The sequence below is a fragment of the Agelaius phoeniceus genome, chromosome 22, assembly GCF_051311805.1.
Source record: "Agelaius phoeniceus isolate bAgePho1 chromosome 22, bAgePho1.hap1, whole genome shotgun sequence".
NCBI classification, from domain to species: domain Eukaryota; kingdom Metazoa; phylum Chordata; class Aves; order Passeriformes; family Icteridae; genus Agelaius; species Agelaius phoeniceus.
The window spans coordinates 7,335,807-7,355,259 of record NC_135286.1 but is presented as its reverse complement, the minus strand read 5'-3'; the positions used below and the strand labels follow the sequence as shown (position 1 = coordinate 7,355,259).

The 19,453-nt window shown below is 52.0% G+C and overlaps 3 protein-coding genes, 1 long non-coding RNA gene and 4 other non-coding genes across 12 annotated transcripts; 1 reads left to right on the top strand and 7 right to left on the bottom strand.

Annotated features, from left to right (window-relative positions):
* Positions 1–19: 19 nt before the first annotated feature.
* Positions 20–149, bottom strand: LOC129130204 (U11 spliceosomal RNA). Its single transcript, XR_008535520.1, has one exon. It is a non-coding gene; the product is annotated as a U11 spliceosomal RNA (small nuclear RNA).
* Positions 150–468: 319 nt separating this feature from the next.
* TAF12 (TATA-box binding protein associated factor 12) lies at positions 469–7,119 on the top strand. Of its 4 annotated transcripts, none has more exons than XM_054648205.2 (6): positions 469–598; positions 3,375–3,626; positions 4,768–4,845; positions 5,600–5,714; positions 5,891–5,979; positions 6,657–7,119. In XM_054648205.2, the coding sequence occupies exons 2-6, from the start codon at positions 3,459–3,461 to the stop codon at positions 6,690–6,692; spliced, it is 486 nt and encodes a 161-aa protein (XP_054504180.1). In that variant the 5' UTR covers positions 469–598; positions 3,375–3,458; the 3' UTR covers positions 6,693–7,119. The 4 variants fall into 4 exon arrangements, with proteins under 4 accessions (XP_054504180.1, XP_054504179.1, XP_054504181.1 ...); XM_054648204.2 differs by lacking the exon at positions 469–598 and adding an exon at positions 661–795; XM_054648208.2 differs by lacking the exon at positions 469–598 and adding an exon at positions 822–1,775.
* A 1,297-nt stretch (positions 7,120–8,416) lies between these two features.
* On the bottom strand, positions 8,417–9,973 carry LOC129130161 (ras-related protein Rab-39B-like). Its single transcript, XM_054648430.2, has 2 exons — positions 9,759–9,973; positions 8,417–8,946 (listed from the first exon to the last, which is right to left on the bottom strand). The coding sequence occupies exons 1-2, from the start codon at positions 9,971–9,973 to the stop codon at positions 8,514–8,516; spliced, it is 648 nt and encodes a 215-aa protein (XP_054504405.1). The 3' UTR covers positions 8,417–8,513.
* Positions 9,974–10,508: 535 nt separating this feature from the next.
* On the bottom strand, positions 10,509–12,854 carry LOC129129937 (ras-related protein Rab-42-like). The gene is given in 6 exon segments (XM_054648063.2): positions 10,509–10,604; positions 10,607–10,925; positions 11,616–11,693; positions 11,695–11,780; positions 11,782–11,912; positions 12,776–12,854. Coding segments are annotated over 6 exon segments (789 nt in total).
* Positions 12,855–12,919: 65 nt separating this feature from the next.
* LOC129129996 (uncharacterized) lies at positions 12,920–15,798 on the bottom strand. 2 transcript variants are annotated; one of them, XR_008535494.2, is made up of 5 exons: positions 15,553–15,798; positions 15,100–15,166; positions 14,461–14,506; positions 13,994–14,095; positions 12,920–13,369 (listed from the first exon to the last, which is right to left on the bottom strand). It is a non-coding gene; the product is annotated as an uncharacterized LOC129129996 (long non-coding RNA). The 2 variants fall into 2 exon arrangements; XR_008535493.2 differs by having other exon boundaries at positions 15,100–15,163; positions 15,553–15,794.
* On the bottom strand, positions 13,497–13,567 carry LOC129130206 (small nucleolar RNA SNORD99). Its single transcript, XR_008535522.1, has one exon. It is a non-coding gene; the product is annotated as a small nucleolar RNA SNORD99 (small nucleolar RNA).
* On the bottom strand, positions 14,624–14,754 carry LOC129130209 (small nucleolar RNA SNORA44). Its single transcript, XR_008535525.1, has one exon. It is a non-coding gene; the product is annotated as a small nucleolar RNA SNORA44 (small nucleolar RNA).
* Positions 15,342–15,484, bottom strand: LOC129130208 (small nucleolar RNA SNORA16B/SNORA16A family). Its single transcript, XR_008535524.1, has one exon. It is a non-coding gene; the product is annotated as a small nucleolar RNA SNORA16B/SNORA16A family (small nucleolar RNA).
* Positions 15,799–19,453: the final 3,655 nt, after the last annotated feature.

Below are 19,453 nucleotides of genomic sequence, written 5' to 3'. Positions count from 1 at the left end.
TCCTGTCGTTCACCAATGCCGGGGTGCCGGAACAAGCGGTTACCGGCAGCCCTACTTCACAAAAATTGTGCTTCCGAAATCTCTTGATGTCGATTCCGCGGGGGTGGCGCGCGACCTTCCCCGTGCCACGCACGGCAGAAGCCCTTTTTAAATCGCCCTCGTCTCCCCACCCACCACCGGAAAGCGCCGGTGTACCGGCTAGGACAGGGCGACAGACGCCGTAGATACTAAACATGATGATCGGTATGTCTATTCTTTCATCTATCCTCAACTCATTTCTTATCGCTATTTCTGAGGTTTTCCCTCAAAAAAGCGCAGTTTTCCCCGCTTTTTAGCCGGCCAGGGTTATGCAAATCGCGCGGGGCATGCTGGGCACACCTCTTTCCTGAGGCAGCGCGGGGAGGAGGAGCGCTTTTGGAGGGAGCGCTATGGCGCGCACGCGCGCGCAGGCGAACGCGCTCCTGATTGGCGATGATGCGCGCGCGCGCAGGGGACTCGCTCCCCATTGGCAGCGGCGACGGCCGGAAGCGGAAGCGCTGCCGAGTGTCGGCGGGCGGCGGTGGCGGCGGGGCTTGGACTGCCCGCGGGTCATGGGGAGGTACGGAGGGCTCGAGGGGGCTACGCGGACCACCTGGGGATTCCACATCGTCTGTTGCAAATCCGGGAGGGAGCACAAGAGTGAGCGCCGAGTCGGTCCCGGTGGCGGTCAGTGACCTTCGCTCTGCCCCGCGACTCCAGGCGGGGACGTTCTGCGCTGGGAGGGGGATTCGTTCCCATCCCGGCTGTCTCCGTGGGGTGAGCGCTTCAAGCTGGGGAAGTTTTGCCTGGGGAAGAGAAGGCCCCGGGGAGATTCTTAGAGCGCCTTCCAGCGCCTGAAGGGGCTCCAGGGGAGCTGAAGAGGAACTTTGGACAAGGACCTGGAGGGAAAGGACAAGGAGAGTGGTTTCCCACTGCCAGAGGGCAGGGATAGATAGGATACTAGGAAGGAATTCCTCCCTGTGAGGGTGGTGGGCCCCTGGCTCAGGTTGCCCAGGGAGACTGTGGCTGCTTCATCCCTGGAAGTGCCCAAGGCCAGGTTTCACGGGGCTTGTAGCCACTTTGGACAGTGGAAAGTGTCCCCGCCCATGGCAGGGGATGGAATGAGATGACGTTAAAGTTTCCTCCCACCCAAACCATTCTGAGATCTTATGATTGTATTTCGATATTTGGTAAAATTCACTATGGTTAATGGAAGTGGGCGCCCCCTGAGCACTCCAGTGAATGTGCTGTTTGTCATTAACGTGGATTTTAGTTACAGCTCTAATGCTGTGCTGTCACAGAACTGAACAATTTGTGGTGCTGATCGCAGCACCCAAACCTCCTCTTGCCCTGGAGGGAGCTGCTGCTGTGAGGATATGGGCTTACCTGCACATCAGCAGGTACCAGGATGCTCTGTTTCCTGGCAGAAAAATGGATTTTGACCATATTTTTCTTCAGAATCCTGTGGGATGATGTTCTCTGCAGCAGCGACTGTGTGATCTTTTCTGACAATGCAATCTGTGGCACTGTAGTGAGGACAATTTGTGAAACTGTTTCCTCTAACCATCATATATAGGATTGGTGATACAAAAAATATCTGGTGTTTCTGTAGGAATAAGAGTTATGGGGAGAGGAAGATGCCAGAGTAGGTAATGCTGACTGGTGACATTCTGGGAAGGGTGCGGACTATGGTTTCTCCACTCACTGGGCTCACAGTAGTTGCTGATGTAATTAAAGATCTAGACATTCAGATAGCTGTAGGTAAATGGGGCTGGCATGTGAGATTTACCCTGTGGATCTGCTCCTCCCATTAGTTTTGTGTTCAGGGATCTTAGTGGCATGTGAAGGGTGCAGTAAGATCTGGGAATAAACCAACAAAATGACTTTAGGCTGCTAAAGTGCTTCTGCCCAAGGATACTGGGGCTTTGTGTCCGAGGATTTCGTTGCTTCCTTCCCTGCATAGTGGGTAGGAGTTCCTGCTTTGTGGATCTGTGAAGTGAGGCGTGGGGTGAACAGCCTGAGATCAGCCCCAGCTAAAGCCAAGACTGAAGGTCTCTCTCGATCATGTGCTGGACTTCTCAGCCAGAAGTGCCAGCTGAGGGGTTTAGGGTGCAAGCGTAATGATTTTCCATTGTTAATTCAATTAAAATGGAGCTGGAAACTTGCCGAGGGCACTGCAGAAGGCTGTTAGGGACCTAAATTCCCCTCAGAGGGCGCCATGTCTGCAAGTGCATGAGTGTGCATTGGAGTGAAGTACTAAAGCTTCTAAATTCTCTCATGTACTTTCTTGTGTGGGTTTTGATATTAATTAATCCAAACTGACTAGGCTTGCTTTAATATGAAGGGAAATGTCTATTTGTAGATCAGGGAGCAGACACTGTGTATGAATGTCCCTAAAGCTGGTTAAACAAACTCTTCTTTGAGTTCAGCCTTAGCTTCTCAGCCATCTCTGGCCCTGCCGTGAGAGGCTTTGCCATAAAACTGTTCCTTAAACTCTCTTTCCTGTGACAGACCCATCAATGCTGCCCATGGTGGTTGTGGTAGTGGAAGGTGCAGGGTTTGGATGAATTTCCTGTCATGGAGCACTGAAGACAGAGCAAAACTTCATTGAGCCTGAGGCTTAGAGCAGAAACAGAGGAGGTGCCAGTCAGTGTTCACCCCATGACCAACAACTTGAGTAACTTCAGCACCTGGAGGATATGTGTAACCACACAAACCACATGTAGTTCACCATTGTGAGCTCTATAAATCCCGCTCCATTTCCTGCAGTCAATTGCCCAGTGCGGGCACACGCATGTTCCTCCCCCTCTGAGCACCAGATTGTGTTCTCAGAACCCAAAATGAACCAATGTTGTCAGTCCCACATGGAGGGGTCATTGCAGGCCGAGCTGTGAGCGTGATGCTGCCAAAAGCGAGACTCCAGGGAGACTGGGTCCTGCTTTCTCTGTAAGGCTCTGGATTGTGGGGATGAGGGATTCCATGCTGCTGCAGCAGGAACAAGCCATGTCCTGCAATTAAATCTGCTCTGAGTGGTCCGTTCTTTGTGGGAATTGGGTTCAGGAAGGCTGTGTGGGGTTGGATGTGGTGGAATTCAGCTCAAGGGATGAATGGGTGGGTGGGTCAGTGCTGTCACCAGCATGCAGCCACTGTGATGCTGGAAGACTTAATTTTCTGTACACTAAGGGAAGATTTTCTCTGCTACTAAGCATCATTTCTCCCTTCATGCTGTGAGCAGACATTCTTGATCTATAAACTGCAGGCCCTGTCAGAACACTGCAGTTTTCTTTGGACAAAGACCTGTTCACCCTGCTGAATTCCTTCTGTTTGCTAATCATGGCTTTTCTCTCCCTTTCCAGTTGATTGGTTTGGATCCCCACAACCCCGAGAAGAAGCAGGACCTAGACAAGCTTTATGATCTAAAAGCTAAAGCCCAACAGATTATGAACCAGTTTGGCCCTTCTGCCTTGATCAACCTCTCCAACTTCTCCTCGATCAAGCCGGAACCAGCCAGCACCCCCCCCCAGAGCTCCATGGCCAACAGCACTACTGTGGCAAAGATGCCAGGAACACCCAGTGGAGGAGGGCGGCTCAGTCCTGAAAGCAACCAGGTAATTCCATCCTGAGTTTGGGACAACAGGGATGATGCTCGGGCATCACAAGTATCACAGATTTGCCTGTGGCTTTGTTCGCCTTCTTTAAATCACCAGCAGAAATATAATGTTTGTTAAATTTACTCAGTTACTGAGTGAACAAAACTTCCTCACAGAGTTCCTCTCTCCCAGGTGCTTCCTGGCTGGATGGGGTTTGGATGCCGTAGGTGTAGAGCTTTTTCCAGTCTTAGGAAAGTGTATATTGGAGTGTGACAGGGGAAGTTATTTTTAAGTGGGGTTTAGATGGGAAAAATATGGGGAGAAGTGGGTGGTGAGGTGCTAGTTGCCCAGAGAAGCTGTGGCTGCCCCATCCCTGAGAGTGTCCAAGGCCAGGTTGCATGAGTCTTGGAGCTGCCTGGGATAGTGGAAGGTGTTCCTGCCCAACCTGGCACAGGAGCCTTTGATGCACATAAAAAAAACTGCTGCCCGGGGAATGTCCCGGCATTGCTCCCTGATGGCGTTGCTGGCACCCAGACTGTTAGGAAGTGCACTAAACCCCAGCATAAAACAGCCACAGCAGTGAAGGAATGAGGAAGGGCAGGAATTTCCCATGTATCTGGTTGACCCGACCAGGTGACAACTTCCATCCATATCTTTTAAGACTCGGCATCCTGTTGTTCAGCCCAGTGTGGTTTCTGCTCCTGCCGTGTCTGACTGCCCTGGAATAACCCAGCACTCCCACAACTCTGTTTTCCACGTGAAGCACTAAAGCTGATAAGTGCTAGTTCGATGGAAATGCTTCCCTCATGCCCTAGGCACAACTTTAGTCACTGATACGCTGATTGCACTTGCTGTCTGATTCTTAACACTTGTAGTTTTGCCTTTCCACTCCTCGCCAGCCGCATTTTCATGCTGGAAACATTTATTCTGGCTGCTGCACTCCAGTTGCTGTCCAGAGCAACCGCTGGTGCTTGAAAATGACTCCTTAACAGCTGGTATTTCTTATCTCTGCCATTCCTGAGCTGATAGACTGTGTCAACAGTGTGACTCGGCCCTGGGGGCATGGGGGAGGAGGTGGTTGTGGTTGTGGCTGTGCTCCACCGGCAGCTTCTTTGCAGGAGCAGGGCAGTAAATCCTTCCTTTCCTCCCACACGCTCAGGTTTTAACCAAGAAGAAATTGCAAGACCTGGTGCGTGAGGTTGATCCGAACGAGCAGCTGGATGAAGATGTGGAAGAAGTAGGTTCCAGCCCATGGAAGGGACTGCAGAAAGAGTTAATTTGTAATTTGTCACAGATCAGTGGCCGTTTGTCCAAGGAGGGAGCATTTAGTTCATGTAACACTTGTTTTCCCATGCAGCCTTCAGCCATCCCTGGTTTTCTGCATCTCAGTCCCAAAAAGGCTTTTAAAACAGCAATTGCAGCAAACACCTATGAAATCCACTCCTTTGAGTGGAATTTTGCACACCACAATATAAGAAAGATCTAAAGCTATTAGAGGGCTCCCAAAGGAGACTCTGAAGATGGGGAAGAATCAGGAGGGACCATAAGAGGAACGGCTGAGGGCACTTGGTGTGTCCAGCTGGAGGAAAGGAGATTGAGGGCAGAGCTCAGTGGGGACTGCAGCTCCTCCCGAGATGCAGCTCCGACCTCTGCTCCCTGTGGCAGGGACAGGAGCCAGGGAATGGCTGGAGCAGGGTCAGGCTAGAGATCAGGGAAAGGTTCTTCCCCCAGAGGGTGTAGGGCACTGATCAGGCTCCCCAGGCAGCCAGACTCAAAGAGCATTTGAACAATGCTCTCAGGCACAGGATGGAGATTGCTGGTGTGACCTGTGCAGGGCTGGGAGCTGGCCTGGATGATCCTTGCAGGTCCCTCCCAATTCAGGACATTCTGTAATTCTAAATACCAGCTTCTGAAGGCTTGTTTTCATCTCCCCACATAATTTCAACTGCTCAGTGCTGACCAGACTGATCGTTGCCCTTGTTCCACCACAGATGCTGCTACAGATCGCCGATGACTTCATTGAGAGTGTGGTGACAGCCGCCTGCCAGCTTGCACGGCACCGCAAGTCTAACACTCTGGAAGTCAAAGATGTCCAGTTGCACCTTGGTGAGTGACTCTTATCTGTTTTTATCCCTTCTACCCCCAGCTCTCAGCTCCTCCTGGAGTCAGGGCTCAGTTGCGGTGCTGTGGTGGAAGCCTGTGAGTAGATTCTGCCCATGACAAGGGGTTGGAACTGGATGAGCTTTAATGTCTCCCAACTGAAACCATTCTGTGAATTCCAGAGCGCCAGTGGAACATGTGGATCCCGGGCTTTGGTTCTGAAGAAATCAGGCCCTACAAAAAAGCCTGCACTACAGAAGCTCACAAACAGGTAAGGAGCCCTCACAACACCAGGAATCACATGGAAGGCTGATATGAGGATGGAGGTCATGGCCTCCTGACGCTGTGAATTTGTGGCCTCTTCCAAGTTGTTCAGACCAGAAATTACTTCCAGAGCCTCCTGACCTGTTTGTGCAGCAGGCTGAGGTTGCTTTGTCTCCTCAGCTATGTTGGCTTTGCCCAAAGAGAAGCAGCAGCTCTTGGTGCTGAGGAGCTTGGGAGGGTTAAAACCAACTGGGAGCTGCACACAGGTGCTTCTCAGCTGTCCCTGGCAACTCCATCTCTGTGCAAAGGAACTGAAAACACCCTTAATTTTGCTTTTAAACTGCATTGGACCATTGGTTTTTAAGCCGTGGTCAGAGCCTAGAAGGAACTGCCCTGCAGTGGGTTCATGAGTGATGCTGCAGCTCCCACTGGGCAGAGAGGGGGGCCTTGAGATGGGCTTTGATTCCACTGCCCCAGGTTGCCAAGTGGAGAAGCACAGATACTTCCTTCTCCTCTTCAGCCTGGAACCCCATTAAGATTCAAACAGACCTGAAAGACCTGTGTGGAAGCAAGTCAGACCATGTCCTGGGAGCACCTGGGATGCCTTGTTTCTGCTGTGGGTGGTTGTGCAGTCACTCACTCTGAGCTGCTCAGCTTCCCATGGTTTTCCCTCTCTTGTTGCAGAGAATGGCACTGATCCGCAAAACTACCAAGAAATAGCCCCTGGACAGAGCTGGAGACACCACCAGTGCAGTTTGGGATACCTGCCGCTCCACTGAAGCCTCCATGATGTCACCTGTGGGATATTTTTTTAATGCTTTACAGAGAAGCATCTATTTTTTATTAACAGTGCAGCAATATCTTGACTTGATGAGAAGACCTGCCAAAAACATTCTACGCCCTCTTCTCGTTCCTCCTCAAAGTGCGACATATCTCAAACAGACTTTTATTTGTGACTTGAAAGTGGTTTATTGTACAAGTGATTATCCAAGGGACAGAGCATTTGATCGTGTGTGGGACAGTATTAGAAGCATCTGTAGAGGTTTTTGTTTCCTCCTTCCTGCCCCTACCTGCTCCAGTACTTTGTAATGTCAGTGTTTATATAAATACTTGCGTTTGTTTTACATGAATAAAGAAATTATTCTAGGCTGCTGGTACAAGCTTGTGCTCTTCAGGCAGCATTGCACAGGGATGGCAGGGGGAGGGTCCCTGTCGCCTCAGCTCTGTGTGTGGTGCTGTTCTGTGGGAGATCTCCTGAAAGTTTACAGGGAGCAGAATCGTGGAATATCCTGAGCTGGAAAAGATCCCCAAGGATTATTGAGTCCAGCTCCTGGTCTGCCCAGGACACCCCACCACTCCCACCCTATGCCTGAGAGCACTGTCCAATGCTCTCTGAAGCTGTGGCAGCCTTGGGGCTGTGCCTATTCCCTGGGGAGCCTGGTCATTGCTGGAACACCCTCTGAGGGAAGAACTGTTTCCTAATATGCAGTCTATGCCTCCCCTGACACAGCTTCAGCTGTTCCCTCAGGTCCTGTCTGGTCACAGGGAGCAGAGACTGGAGGTGTCACTTGGGAGGAGCTGCACATGCTGGTGAGTGTCCCCTGTTTCCTCCAGGGTGAACAAACGAAGTGCCCTCAGCTGCTCTTCTGAGAGGTTTCCTCCCCTCCAGACCCTTCTAGACCACAAGAATTTGGCCAGTCCCTCACCTGCCAGTCAGGATGGCCAGGTCATTTCCCTCTTGACCTCCAACCCATTGCTGGGATATTTGGACTGTTGGGAGGGGGATGTTGTGACAAAGCAGAAAGTCAGAGTCCCCCTGATTCTGTTTGTGCCTGGACTTTGAAAAGGCCACATGGCCCTGACTGTTCCCGCTGCTCTGCTCAGACCTCAGGGAAGCTGCAGGGGCTGTTGTGGGGATGCAGGAGTTGACAGCAGTGCAAACCCCTGCATGACAGGAAGGCTCAGGAAGGCTCCTGCAGCCCTAGGCAGAGCTGGGCTCATCTTCCTTGTCCAGCTCTCTGGAGGCTCCCAGTACCTGCAGGGGAAACCAGGGTGGGTGAAGTGATTCCATGACCACCTTGGACTCACTCCTCATGTCGCTGTGGGATGAGGAGCCTGGGGAGCTCCTTTCTGCAGCCTTGTAGACAAGGTTTTTTTTCAAATTATATTGTATGAAGATTAATCTGAAAGGGAAAGTGGGCATTTCCTCAGAATGGTATGTGGTTATTTTTGCTTTGGACTCAACTAGGCATGTACTCAGCTGGAGTGGCAGATACATCATCTGAGTTCCACGATAAATTTGTCACTTTTAATTCTATTTGGAAAGACTTAAAGATTTAGGGCTTTATGGTAGGGATCTCAGTCAGTACAAGAGAGCATAGGGGAAAGGGTAACATTGACCTCTGCAAGCCTGTGGGGTTCCACCTGGGGACTTCACCCTTCCAACACACTTCCCATGCCACCCCTGCCTGTGAGTGGCTGCTCCATCTCCACTTCCCCTCCTGAGCCCAGCATGTCCCTGCCTTGCCAGTGTCCTCAGCTCTAGCACAAGCATCTCTTCCGCTTCTCCTCCTTCTCCACTGCCTGAGCCTTGGGCAGCACTGGCAGTGGGATGCTGCTCTTCACCCCATCCCATGCCTCAGTGGCCACCAACTGCCCCGTCTGCAGCGCTTGGTAAATGGCAACTGTCAGCATCTGAAAGGCCTGGACCACATTGGAAGCATCTTTGGCTGAGGTCTCCACGTACTGGACACCCAGTGAGGCCGCCAATTTCTCCGCTTCCCTCTGGCCCACCTGGCGCTGCGCAGCCAGGTCACTCTTGTGCCCCACCAGCAGGAAGACCATGCGGAAGGGTTGGATCGTGTCAGTCACCTCCCGGTGCCATTGCCGGATGCTCTCAAAGGACGTGCGGTTGGTGATGTCGAAAAGCAGCATCCCCCCGGCTGAGTTGCGGTAGTAGGAGCGAGTCACGGACCTGGGGTGGGGACACCAAGAGCAGGGGAGTGAGTGGCCCCTGGAGTTTCCTGTGGCACCTCGGGCAGCATGTTCCCTGCCTACAGAGTGGCCCTGGCTAGGACCTGCTCCTGCAAGCAGCATCCATCTTGCATTCAAAGCACCATGAGAGGAGTGAGAATCAGCCTTTTGCTGTGTCAATAAGAACTCCAGGGGCAGCTCTGTCCATGTTCAGCCGCCAAAGCTCATCTGTCTCCTGCAGCCACAGCCCCCAAGTACCCCTGTGTCTGCAGTCATGTCCCCAGGGCTCCACCATCCCTGCTGTCATGGTCCTGGAACTCTTCTGTCCCTGCTGCCATGTCCCCAGTACTTTCCCATCCCTGCTGCAACAGTCCTGGAACTTTCCCATTCCTGCAAACCCAGATCTGCCACTCTCATCCCCTGCAGCCAAATCTCTCAAGCTTTCCTGTTCCCAGGAGCTGCCTGGCTGGTGGAGACAGCCCCACAGTGAGGTGTGAGGCTCCTAGCAGCTGAGGAAGAAGTTTTGCCCAGCCCTCAGTGGGTTCCCAGCTGTTCGCCAGTCCCTCTGCAGCTGGTGTGGCAGGGGGATTCTTGGGGGAGTACTGTACCCCCTTTAGAGCTGGAGCAAGGGCTTACAAGGCAGTCCCAAGGGCTCCTTTCCCTTGGCTTTTGACATGGTGGTTCCTCACCCAAACAGACAAGTGGGAACACAGCCACATCAACAACCTCCTTGGGCTTGGAATCACAACACTCCACCCCAAATCTGGAGGGGGACACCCATCTCCACCACCCCTCCTGACCCCATGGACCTACCTGAACCTCTCCTGCCCGGCTGTGTCCCAGAACTGCAGCTTCACTTGCAGCCCTGGCTTCAGCTCCACGAATTGGACGTAGAAGTCCACCCCCACCGTCTGGTTGACAGCGTCCAGGAAGACACCTTCGGTGTAGCGCCGCAACAGTGAGGATTTCCCCACTGTCGAGTCCCCCAGCATGATTACCCGGAACTGGTACTGCCACCGTGGCTCCATTGGTGCTTCTGCTGCCTGCCAGGACCTGCCACCCCCACACCAGGAGCATGTTCAGGCAGGCAGGGAGCTCCTCCACCCAGGAGGCGTTCCCAGTACCATTGGTGCTGCGTGGCCCTTTTGGAACCCCTTTGTCCCCTTTATTTTGGCTCTCTCCAGCAGGAAGCACTCAGGGGTGCCTGCTCCCATTTTCCCATGGACAGGACACCCTGAAAAGTGTCCCAGACAAGGGGAGCTGTTGCCCCACCAGTGATGCCCCCCAAAGCAGACAATCCCCCATGCCATGGATTGAGTGCTGTGCCCCTGCCTGGGATGAAGTGCTTGGCACAGCCTTTATTTAGTGTGGAAAAGCCTTAGGTTTATTAAAAACACTCCTACAGCAGAGTACTATTTTTTTCAGAGCCCCCAAATTAAGGTTTGAAATAAACCCAAGCCCAGGTGAGAGACCTAACCCTCATGGTCACCCAAGGGCTACAGGTGCTGAGTGGAGAGAGAGAAGCATCCCCACAACTGGAGGTCCCACGTCCCCCTATCCGCATCAGCACTGGCAGTGCTTGCAGGGCTTCCTCCCTGCCAGGGGCTGGCAGTGACTCTGGTTGGGGATGAGCCTGATGCCATCACATCCCTGGTGTGGGGGGCAAGGATCCCCTGGCCCAGTGCCTGCTGGATACCTCCAGCCAGTGTCGGAAAGGCCAACTCCACATTGAGGTTGCTGTGGGCTGAGGTCTCCACGAAGTCCATGCCCAGAGTGGCGGCGAGGTGTCCAGCTTCCTCTGCTGACACAGTTCGCTCATCCACCAGGTCACACTTGTGTCCCACCAGGACAAAGGCAGGCAGCTGGTCCCCCACAGCCTCATGATACCACTCAGGAATGTGTTCAAAAGATGCCCGGTTGGTGAGGTCAAACACCAGCAGCACCCCCGCTGCGCTCCAGTAGAAGGACTTGGTGATGGATCTGGGCATACCCAGCAGGTTTTCAAAGGATACTGGGAAGCTTTAACACCAACAACCCTAGGATGGGGCTCGGGAGATTTTTGGGTGACAGGTCAGACTTCAGGAGTGGGAAAGGGAGACCTGTCTTGGGCATTTACACTGCCGTTTTCTGTTCAGCATCCCTCTCCCCAGACTGGGGGGCTCCAGAGGAGATCTGTGGGGTTTTCAGGGACTCTGTGGTACTGTTTATCCCCGCAAAAGCCCCAGATCTGTGGGGATGAGGCAGCACTGAACAAAAATAGGGCACCACCAGAGCCAACCCTCGGGTCCCCAAAAGGTTCCCAGGGATGGAGAGGGCCTGGGAGCCCAGCTCCAGCCACAGCACTTTGATCTTCAGCCCTTCGTGCCCCATTTGAGCCTCTCTCACACTCCCAGGTGCTCCTGGCTCCAGCCTGATGCAATTAGGAAAGAAACCATCCAGCCCCAGCCCACCAGCACACAGCAACGAGCGCCTGGCCCTGCTCCCTTGGCTGCTCCCCTGAACAGCTACTGTGTCACTGCAAGCGCAGCACAAGGTGTCACTGGCCCCTAAAGAATCACCATCCCAGTGAGCCATTGCTGTCTGCCCCTGCACACCCAGCTGGGGATTTACAAACACCCCAGAGTGGGAAGATGACTCGGTGGAGTGCTGGGGTCCACATACCTGCCTCACCTGAACTGCTCCTGGCCAGCCGTGTCCCAGAGCTGCAGATTGGCCTTGCCGGTGGGTGGAATCAGGATAGTCCGGCTAGAACTCAACACCGACGGTGGGGCCTGGCACGGCTGCCCCACCAGGATCCCCACCCGGCCCATCAGTGAAGCAGTGCAGCAGTGAGGAACTTACCCACGGCTGCATCTCCCAGCACGATGACACGGAACTGGAAGTGTCCCTCAGGCTCAGGATCCTGGGGGGAATCTGTCATTGTCTCAATGGCTGAGCTGACTAGATCCCGACCATGTTCCTCGTGTGCTAGCAGCGACAGACAGGCCTCCACCCTTGTCCCCACCCAACCACGGGACAAGGACGGCTCCGGCCCCGCAGTCACCCAGACAAACTGGCCCAGGGAAGGAGCAGCTGCCAGCTCTGTCCTTATCCTTCCTGGTAACACTGAGGAAGGAAGTTTTCTTCCCAGGTGTACAAACAAAAAAGGCTTTGGAGCTGCTGCATAGTTCTTTTAACCACTTAAGAAAACCACTGAATTTATTTTCTTGACTTTTTTATTCCCTTGTTTTTAAAACGATTTTTATCCATTTACCTGTTTCCCAACCACCAAACTCCAAAACACAAACCTGAGCAACAGCCCAGCATTTCAAACCTTAGCAGCAGCACTGCTTCAGCTCTAATCACATTGGCATTTAGTCTCCATTTGCTGTGGCCAGGATGTTTAGTGTTGCCACATGCCAGCTCTGGATGCCCACCTCTACTGGCAGTCTCTCATGTGTCCACTGCCTGGCTTTGGTGACAACAGGGACAACCAGGCAGTGAGTGCAGACTCCCTGCTGTCCCCAGGAGCCAAGATCCTGGGAAATGCTCCACAGGGAAGGGGCTCTCAAGACCTGCAGGTTGACTAGAGGAGTCAGAGGCACCAGCCCAATGCAGGGACTTTGCCACAGCCCAGCCACCCAGAGACAGAAATAAGAGTGGCTCCAACTCAGAGGCTGCGGCTCCCCACAACCAGTTTTTCTCCACGGTGACAAAACAGGCAACCAGAATCACCAACTCTCCAGCTGAGGGTGTTGGAACATCCCGAGGTTGGAAGGAGCTGCTCTAGCCCCTCCATGAAGGCCCACGGTGTTTCTGCATTCTAGGGACCCCTGTGGAGGACATCCCACTGGCAGGTGCTACAGCAAGTACAGGAACTTGCCTCCGAGCACTGGTGAACTTCACTGCAAGGGGATCCTCAGGCTCCATGGTTCAGAGCAAGCCCAGCCTCACCCCATCCCAATGCAACTTAAACACTGGAGACACCACAAAGATTTGAAGTAATTGCATTTATTCAAACTCCTACCACACAGAGAGAATATTCCAAGCTGGAAGGGACCCACATGGATCACTGAGTCCAGCTCTTAAGCAAATGGCCTGTACAGGGATCAAACCCACCACCTTGGCATTACTGACTCTCTCCTCTAATCAAATATTTAATATCCAGACCTCCTCCTGAGAAAACTCCATGGAATACTGTTCTTCCATGTGGAGCATCTGAACTGCAGCTTCAGATACACCTGGAGCCAAACCAGCTCTACCTCCCTCCACTGCAGGTAAGTGGAGCCCAGAAGTGGATCATCCCACTTGGCAGAGCTCATAGCTCAGGAAGGAGCTAGGATCTGGCTCTGCAGAGCTCCCACTTCTGGAGGAGAAGGCTGGGAAAGAACAGTCTGGCACTGCAGCACCAAGTCCCTCGGGGATGGTTCACCCTCTGCTTAGACCTGAAAAAAGGGATAAAAAAGAATCCAGCTGAGGGACGGGCAGTCAGGCTCAGCACTGTGTGAGATTTCATCCACATTCCAGAACTCCTGGATGTCCCCTCCCTGCCCTGTGGTTTGGGCAGCTTATGCCTGGCCTCAGCCCCATATCCGCAGGACTCATCCAACAGTCTCCAGACTAAGGAATCATCATGGACCAGGCTGCACTGCCACTGATCTCACCCACACCCTGCACCAGAGAGCACAACTCTGGCCAATGAAAAGCCTCAGAAACAAGGTTGATCATTCACACCTGCAAAGTCCAGGTGAAAAACTGGCCACTTCCAGCACAGCGAGCTTGAACTGTCCCCTGTCCTCCAGACCCACTCCGGATCACACAATCCCAGAATGGTTCGGGTTAGAAGGCACCTCAAAAGCTCACCCCATTCCACAGCCAGCCACGGGCAGGGATACTGTCCACCAGACAAGTCACATCCAACCTGGCCCTGGACACTTCAGGGAATGGGGCAGCCACAGCTACTCTAGGCAACCAGGGCCTTCTCACCCTCACAGCCAGAACTTCTTCCCAGTATCTAGTTTCCACTTACTGCCCATCCCAACACCAGGAGTTCTCCAGACAACACTCACATGCTCCACACTGCAGCTTCCTCACAACTCAGGTCCTACAGAAAGCAAGCTGAAGCCCTTGGGACAGGGCTCACAGGTTTTAATCTTTTTCCAGAGTTACTGCTGAAAAAATAGAGCCAGAGTTTAGTGCCTGAAGCCAAGGAGTCACTGTAAATCCACGGCTCAGATATTCCCAACAAATTCCAGCCTCCCAACCCTCATGGCATGTATGCCCCCTGCGCCCCATGTTTATCCCTTCTCCTGACCAGAAGTTTCCTTCCTAACTAGAATTCCCAAAATAGTGAGGCCAGTGCAGCCTGTCTTCCTAGTGGCCCCTCTCAGCACAGGAGACACCTGCAGAGAGCCCAAGACCAGCATGAATGTTACTCTTCCTCCTTTTTCGACCACAAGATCGGTATTCAGATCTGGTGGGAAAGGGATTTGGAGGGATGGGCTGTGGAGTTTCAACAAGGGTACTACCCTCTCACCTGGGTTTATCCATCAGATGGCTGAGCTCTGGAACACCCAGGACCCCTGGAAGACATCACAACATACCCCCAATATCAGCAGTAGGCTGCAGACTTTTGTGGACACACCTTTGACTCATTCCACCCTGGAACCCCAAGCAAGGAACAGCCCAATTCCCAAAAAATGTATTGGAGGGGTGAGTGACTGTCACAGGCAGAAGAGGCCCAGCAGTCAAAGACCTTCCCATTGCTCTGGCATGTTGTTGGAGACCTGCAGCTACTGCATGGAACCGCAGCTCTTGGATTAACATGCAGGTAAACAGAGTTTATCTGGTAAAGTCTGTGATTGAGTGATTGACTGGCTCTGGGATCAGGGTTGACACCCAGTTCTGCCTCTAGCGGGCCCTAGAGAGAGGAATTGCCCTTATCTCACCCATACATCGTCTGGATGGAGCAAGTACTAAGGGAGTTTGCAGGGCCCAGTCCCAAGGACAAGCCCCGTGGAGGATGCACAGCCTCGGAACAGCACATGCTGGCACTGCCCGAAAACAGAGGGGCAGGAAGCGCTGCTGGTTCCTACTCTGGTCCAGGGAGGCCTTAAAACCAACCAATTCTCAGCCTCCCAAAAGAGGACTCCAGAACCAGGATCGCCCATCTCACCTGCCCAAAGCCGAGGCTGTCACGAGCCATCCCATGTCCCGGGATCACCTTCTACGCCAGGATGCTGCTGGGGAAGAAGAGAGCTTTAAGTAAATTGCGAGAGAAGTAAGTTAAAACTACAGAAAGATGGGATACATTCCTTCCCCCTCCCCCCACGCCGTGCATCAACTTGGACCCCAGGGGCAGGGATTTGAGGCAACCGCCTCCTTCCAGCACCAGTAAGCCCCCCAGCCCATGGCGGGCCATGTACTTTCCCGAAATGTTGCCGGACAGTTACGAAGGCTCCAACTGAGCGGCGACCGTCGAGGAAAATGCCTTTGCTTTCGGCTCCTTTTTGACTGCATCTACCACAGCACCGACAGACGCAGCTTCGATAGGGCCGGGCGGCTCTTCCACCCGCGGCCGCCTGTCCCGGGACAGGGCATTAGCTCAGCCTCGGGGGCCCTCACTCACCCGGGGCCGGGCCCGGCCTGAGGAGGAGGGCGGGGGCAAAGGCCGCGCTGCCCTTCGCAGCCTTCGAGGCGCACCGAAGCGCCGCCGCCGGACGCGATGCCCACAGGGCGCCGATGCGGCGGAGCCGAGTGGCAGGAGAGCCCCAGAGACGAAGAATGGCGGTGGATGGTCCCCGATGGCCGCCACAGAACCACCCCAGCTCGCCGCCATGGCAGAAAGAGGCGGAAACCCAACCGCGGCCATTTTTTATAGCGCGGCAGCGCGGGCTCCGATTGGCTGCTGGTGCCGGGCTCTACCGCAGAGGCTTCTGGGAGTTGTAGGTAGCCCTGCCTACAGTCCCAACCGTCGCTCCCGCCTTTCCCCCTTCCGGCCTCCCACTCCACCCCATCCCAAAGCATAAACGAGACTCCCGAACAATCTGCTCTAGTGGCAGGTGTTCCTGCCCATGGCAGCGGGTGGAATGAGATGAGCTTTCAGTCTTCTCCCAACCCAAACTATTTCATGATCCCATGATTCACAACCCCCACTAGCACTGGGAGCAGCTGCACACCCCCACCCCACCTAAATGACTCTCCAGTCTGGGTGAGACAAGTACAATTTCTCTCTCCTTCTCCATGCAAGGTCCACACCAGAGGCTGCTCTTTGAAAAGCTGAAAGCAGCAGCTGCATTTCCCCTTCTCCTTCCTCCCTTTTGGAATGGGGTGGGGGAACACTCCACCCTCGGGGAATAGAAGGAAGGGTTCTTGGAAACAGAAGTATGTTTGCCAACACAATACCTCTGTAAGGCTCCTGGTTCATGATTCATAATTCGTAGAAAGTATTTAAAATGGCAGCGCCTGTCAATGGGCTGGAAGGAAGTGCTGGAACAGCTGCTGATGCTGAAGGCACAGCCATAGCAGGAAATCAGCTGGAAAGGCCTGAGAGTGCTACCTGCCCAAGTCCTGGAGAAAGGGCAAAATGGATGGTCATGTTTTAATCTGTTCTGAGCAAATGAACAGATGAAAAAATTCCCAATGTTCAGCCTTTTGAGCTGGTAATTCCATCAAACATGGCAGATCAGCAACAAAATAAATCCTCAGTCATTTAAGGCCAAGTCTGGGAACAAGCCCCAAACTTTGTGTGGCCAAACTCTCCCCAAGACAGCCCTTGCCAAAGCTGTCAGGGACAAGGTACAAGCTGCTCCCATTCTCCTCCTACATGGATCTCACAGCTGCTCTGCCAAGTCACAAGGCAATCCCTGGAGTCTCCTTGGCACAGCCACTGATACATGAGCCTAAAAATCATGTCAAATCCTAGGGCAGAGTAAAGCCTGGGAGATTACTCTGGAAAAAACATCAACCTTCCCCAGAAATTCAAACCTTGGCAAAGGCTGCTTGGGAAGAGACTCTTCCAAATGGTGAACTGTGAGAATCCCCAAAGAGCAGCAATGAAAAGTACTGGATGCCCAGCAGACCTCAGCCATGGATGGAGATCCAAGAGGGGCAGAGAAAAATCCCACTGCATGTCCATGGTCAGTGAAGCCCTGATGAAACCTCCCGAGAATCTCTCACCAGCCTCTTCCACAGCACAGAACAAAGAGCACATGCTGGAAGAGGCTGCAGTTCCCAGCACCTGACAGATGGGAGCAGACAATGCACAGAGATGTGAAAACTATCAGTAAGGAACAGCGGGTGTGCGTTAGTGATCCAGGTGGAGTTTTGTGCTTATGGCTCCCTGGAACACATCAAGGGGCTGAAGCAAGTCTTGGCCATGGTCAGCTCTCAATCTCTACCAATTGTGTTATCCACCATTGCTTTTTCCCTGGAAATTTTACAGCAGAGTCAGCATGATCTTTGAATGATAGAATCATGAGACATCCTGATTTGGAAGGGACTCACATGGATCATCAAATCCAACAGAACTGCACAGAACACCCCAAGAATCCCATCATGTGCCTGGGAAAAATGAGTGTGTGCTGAGCAGGACCCCAAACACCTACTTAAAAAACTGACTGCATTTGGAAAAAACATTTTGACTTGGAATAACTCCTAAGGAAGAAAAAAAAAAAAAGAGATATTTTCTGAAAAAATGTTCTAACCAGGAAAAAAAGGAAAGTGAGCTCTGTCAGTGACATTTCCCGAAGCAGCTCTATCAGTTCCTGCTACTGCATTTCAAATTCACACCCCATCCTGCCACTGAATTAGTTTGATGGTTAAGCAATTCCCAAGTTAAACCCAGATATGGGTGTATCCAGTAAGCTTTATAAGATCACTGGAAGGTAGCAAGGCAGGAATGTAAAAATTTCTCTCAGATCTTGTTTAGCAAAAACTGAAGATTAACAAGCCAGTAATGAGATAGCCAGTACAGGAAGATTAGAGTCAAATATTTATTTCTGTTCCTCAAAAGAGATTTAGAGAAATTCCTAAGGGTGTTGTGTATGTCTCAGTATGTGGGATATGAACCTGTCTCCAGAAACGGATCCAAGTAACAGGAATTTTCTCTCGTCAGACTCACATGGAAAAAAAAAAATCACTGTCAGCCCCTTTCAGTCCTCTTATCATTTGCTAAAGAAATGCTTCCAGACTCCTCATCTCTTTGGAAGTGGGTCAGGATTGTCCCCAGGCCACCCCAATGTGTATTGTCAAGCTTTTAATTAAACACAGACTAATGGAAAGAGCCCTCCCTGCAGCCTCAGAGCTCAGCCTTTGGAAATCACCTCTCTGTGCACATGTTCCTCCAGCTCTGCTGAACATTCCCAGTCTGTGTAACTCAAATGAGTATCAGAGTCCTTACACTTTCATCTAAATTTGATGACCTCATCTTCATCAAAGAACACAATAAGAATATTTGAGTTGGTTTTGGAATTGCTATAAACCCTGCCTGCTGAAGGGCAGAGGGCTTCTTGATCTCTGTTGCCGATATGGATGCAATTTTCAGGAGCTGTGGTATCATCTGCCTTGGACTTCTTGCCTTTAGCACATAGAGATAAAAGGAGAATTTACCTTACTACATGGAGTCCTTGTCTGTCATCCTGTGTGACACTAAATGGTAATTAATCTGGGCTTTTCCTGTAGCCATCCAGGAAAAACAAAATCCCACACTTTATTTAACTGGGATTCCAAAAGGAAAACCTTACAAATCCCAGGAGGTGGCTGTTTTCTAGCTCCATATAAGTCTCTCCTTTTATATATAAGACTATATAAGACACAGCAATAATGGCCAGGAGCTGAAAACGAACATTAAGATGAGTAAGTGATATTAAAAAAACCAAAACAAACCCAAATAATGCAGAGGTTTAACAGCTCCAAACAACCTTGGCTGAGATTCCCCCAAGCAACCCCAAAAGCCTAGCTCATACTTCCAGGGAATGAGGCCCAGAGCCTTGCATCAACCTCTCTCCTGAAACAAAAGCTGGAGCTATTTTAAGCTCTGCAGCACCAGTAAACAGGAGTCAGCAGGTCATCTCTGCTGGCTTCTGCACTCCCAAATTATTCCTCACAAGGGTCTGTACATGCCCAGCTCTCCCAGGAATTAGGGGTTAGGATGGGCTGGATTAATATTTACCATTTTTCTTTCCACCACAAAACAAAAGCAGAGAGCAAAAGGATTTTCCCACAGGGTTGATGTCTGATCCCTGATAACCTGCTCCTCTCTCCTCTAGAGAGAGACTTGTATAGATAGAGTTTATCCAGGCATTAGGGAATACTCCACAGACAGCAATGCTAGGCAGATGAGAACAGCAGAATAAATTTATATTGATAAATAAATGTAGCTTCACCCCCTGGAGGAAAATGGGATGGACACATTGTAAAAGCCAAAATTCATGGGGGGTAGGAAAAGACAACTCCAAAATAGGAGAAGGGCAGGCACACAGGGCAGCACAGTAACAGAATGATCTAGAAAGTGTTTTAAATGCCCTTCT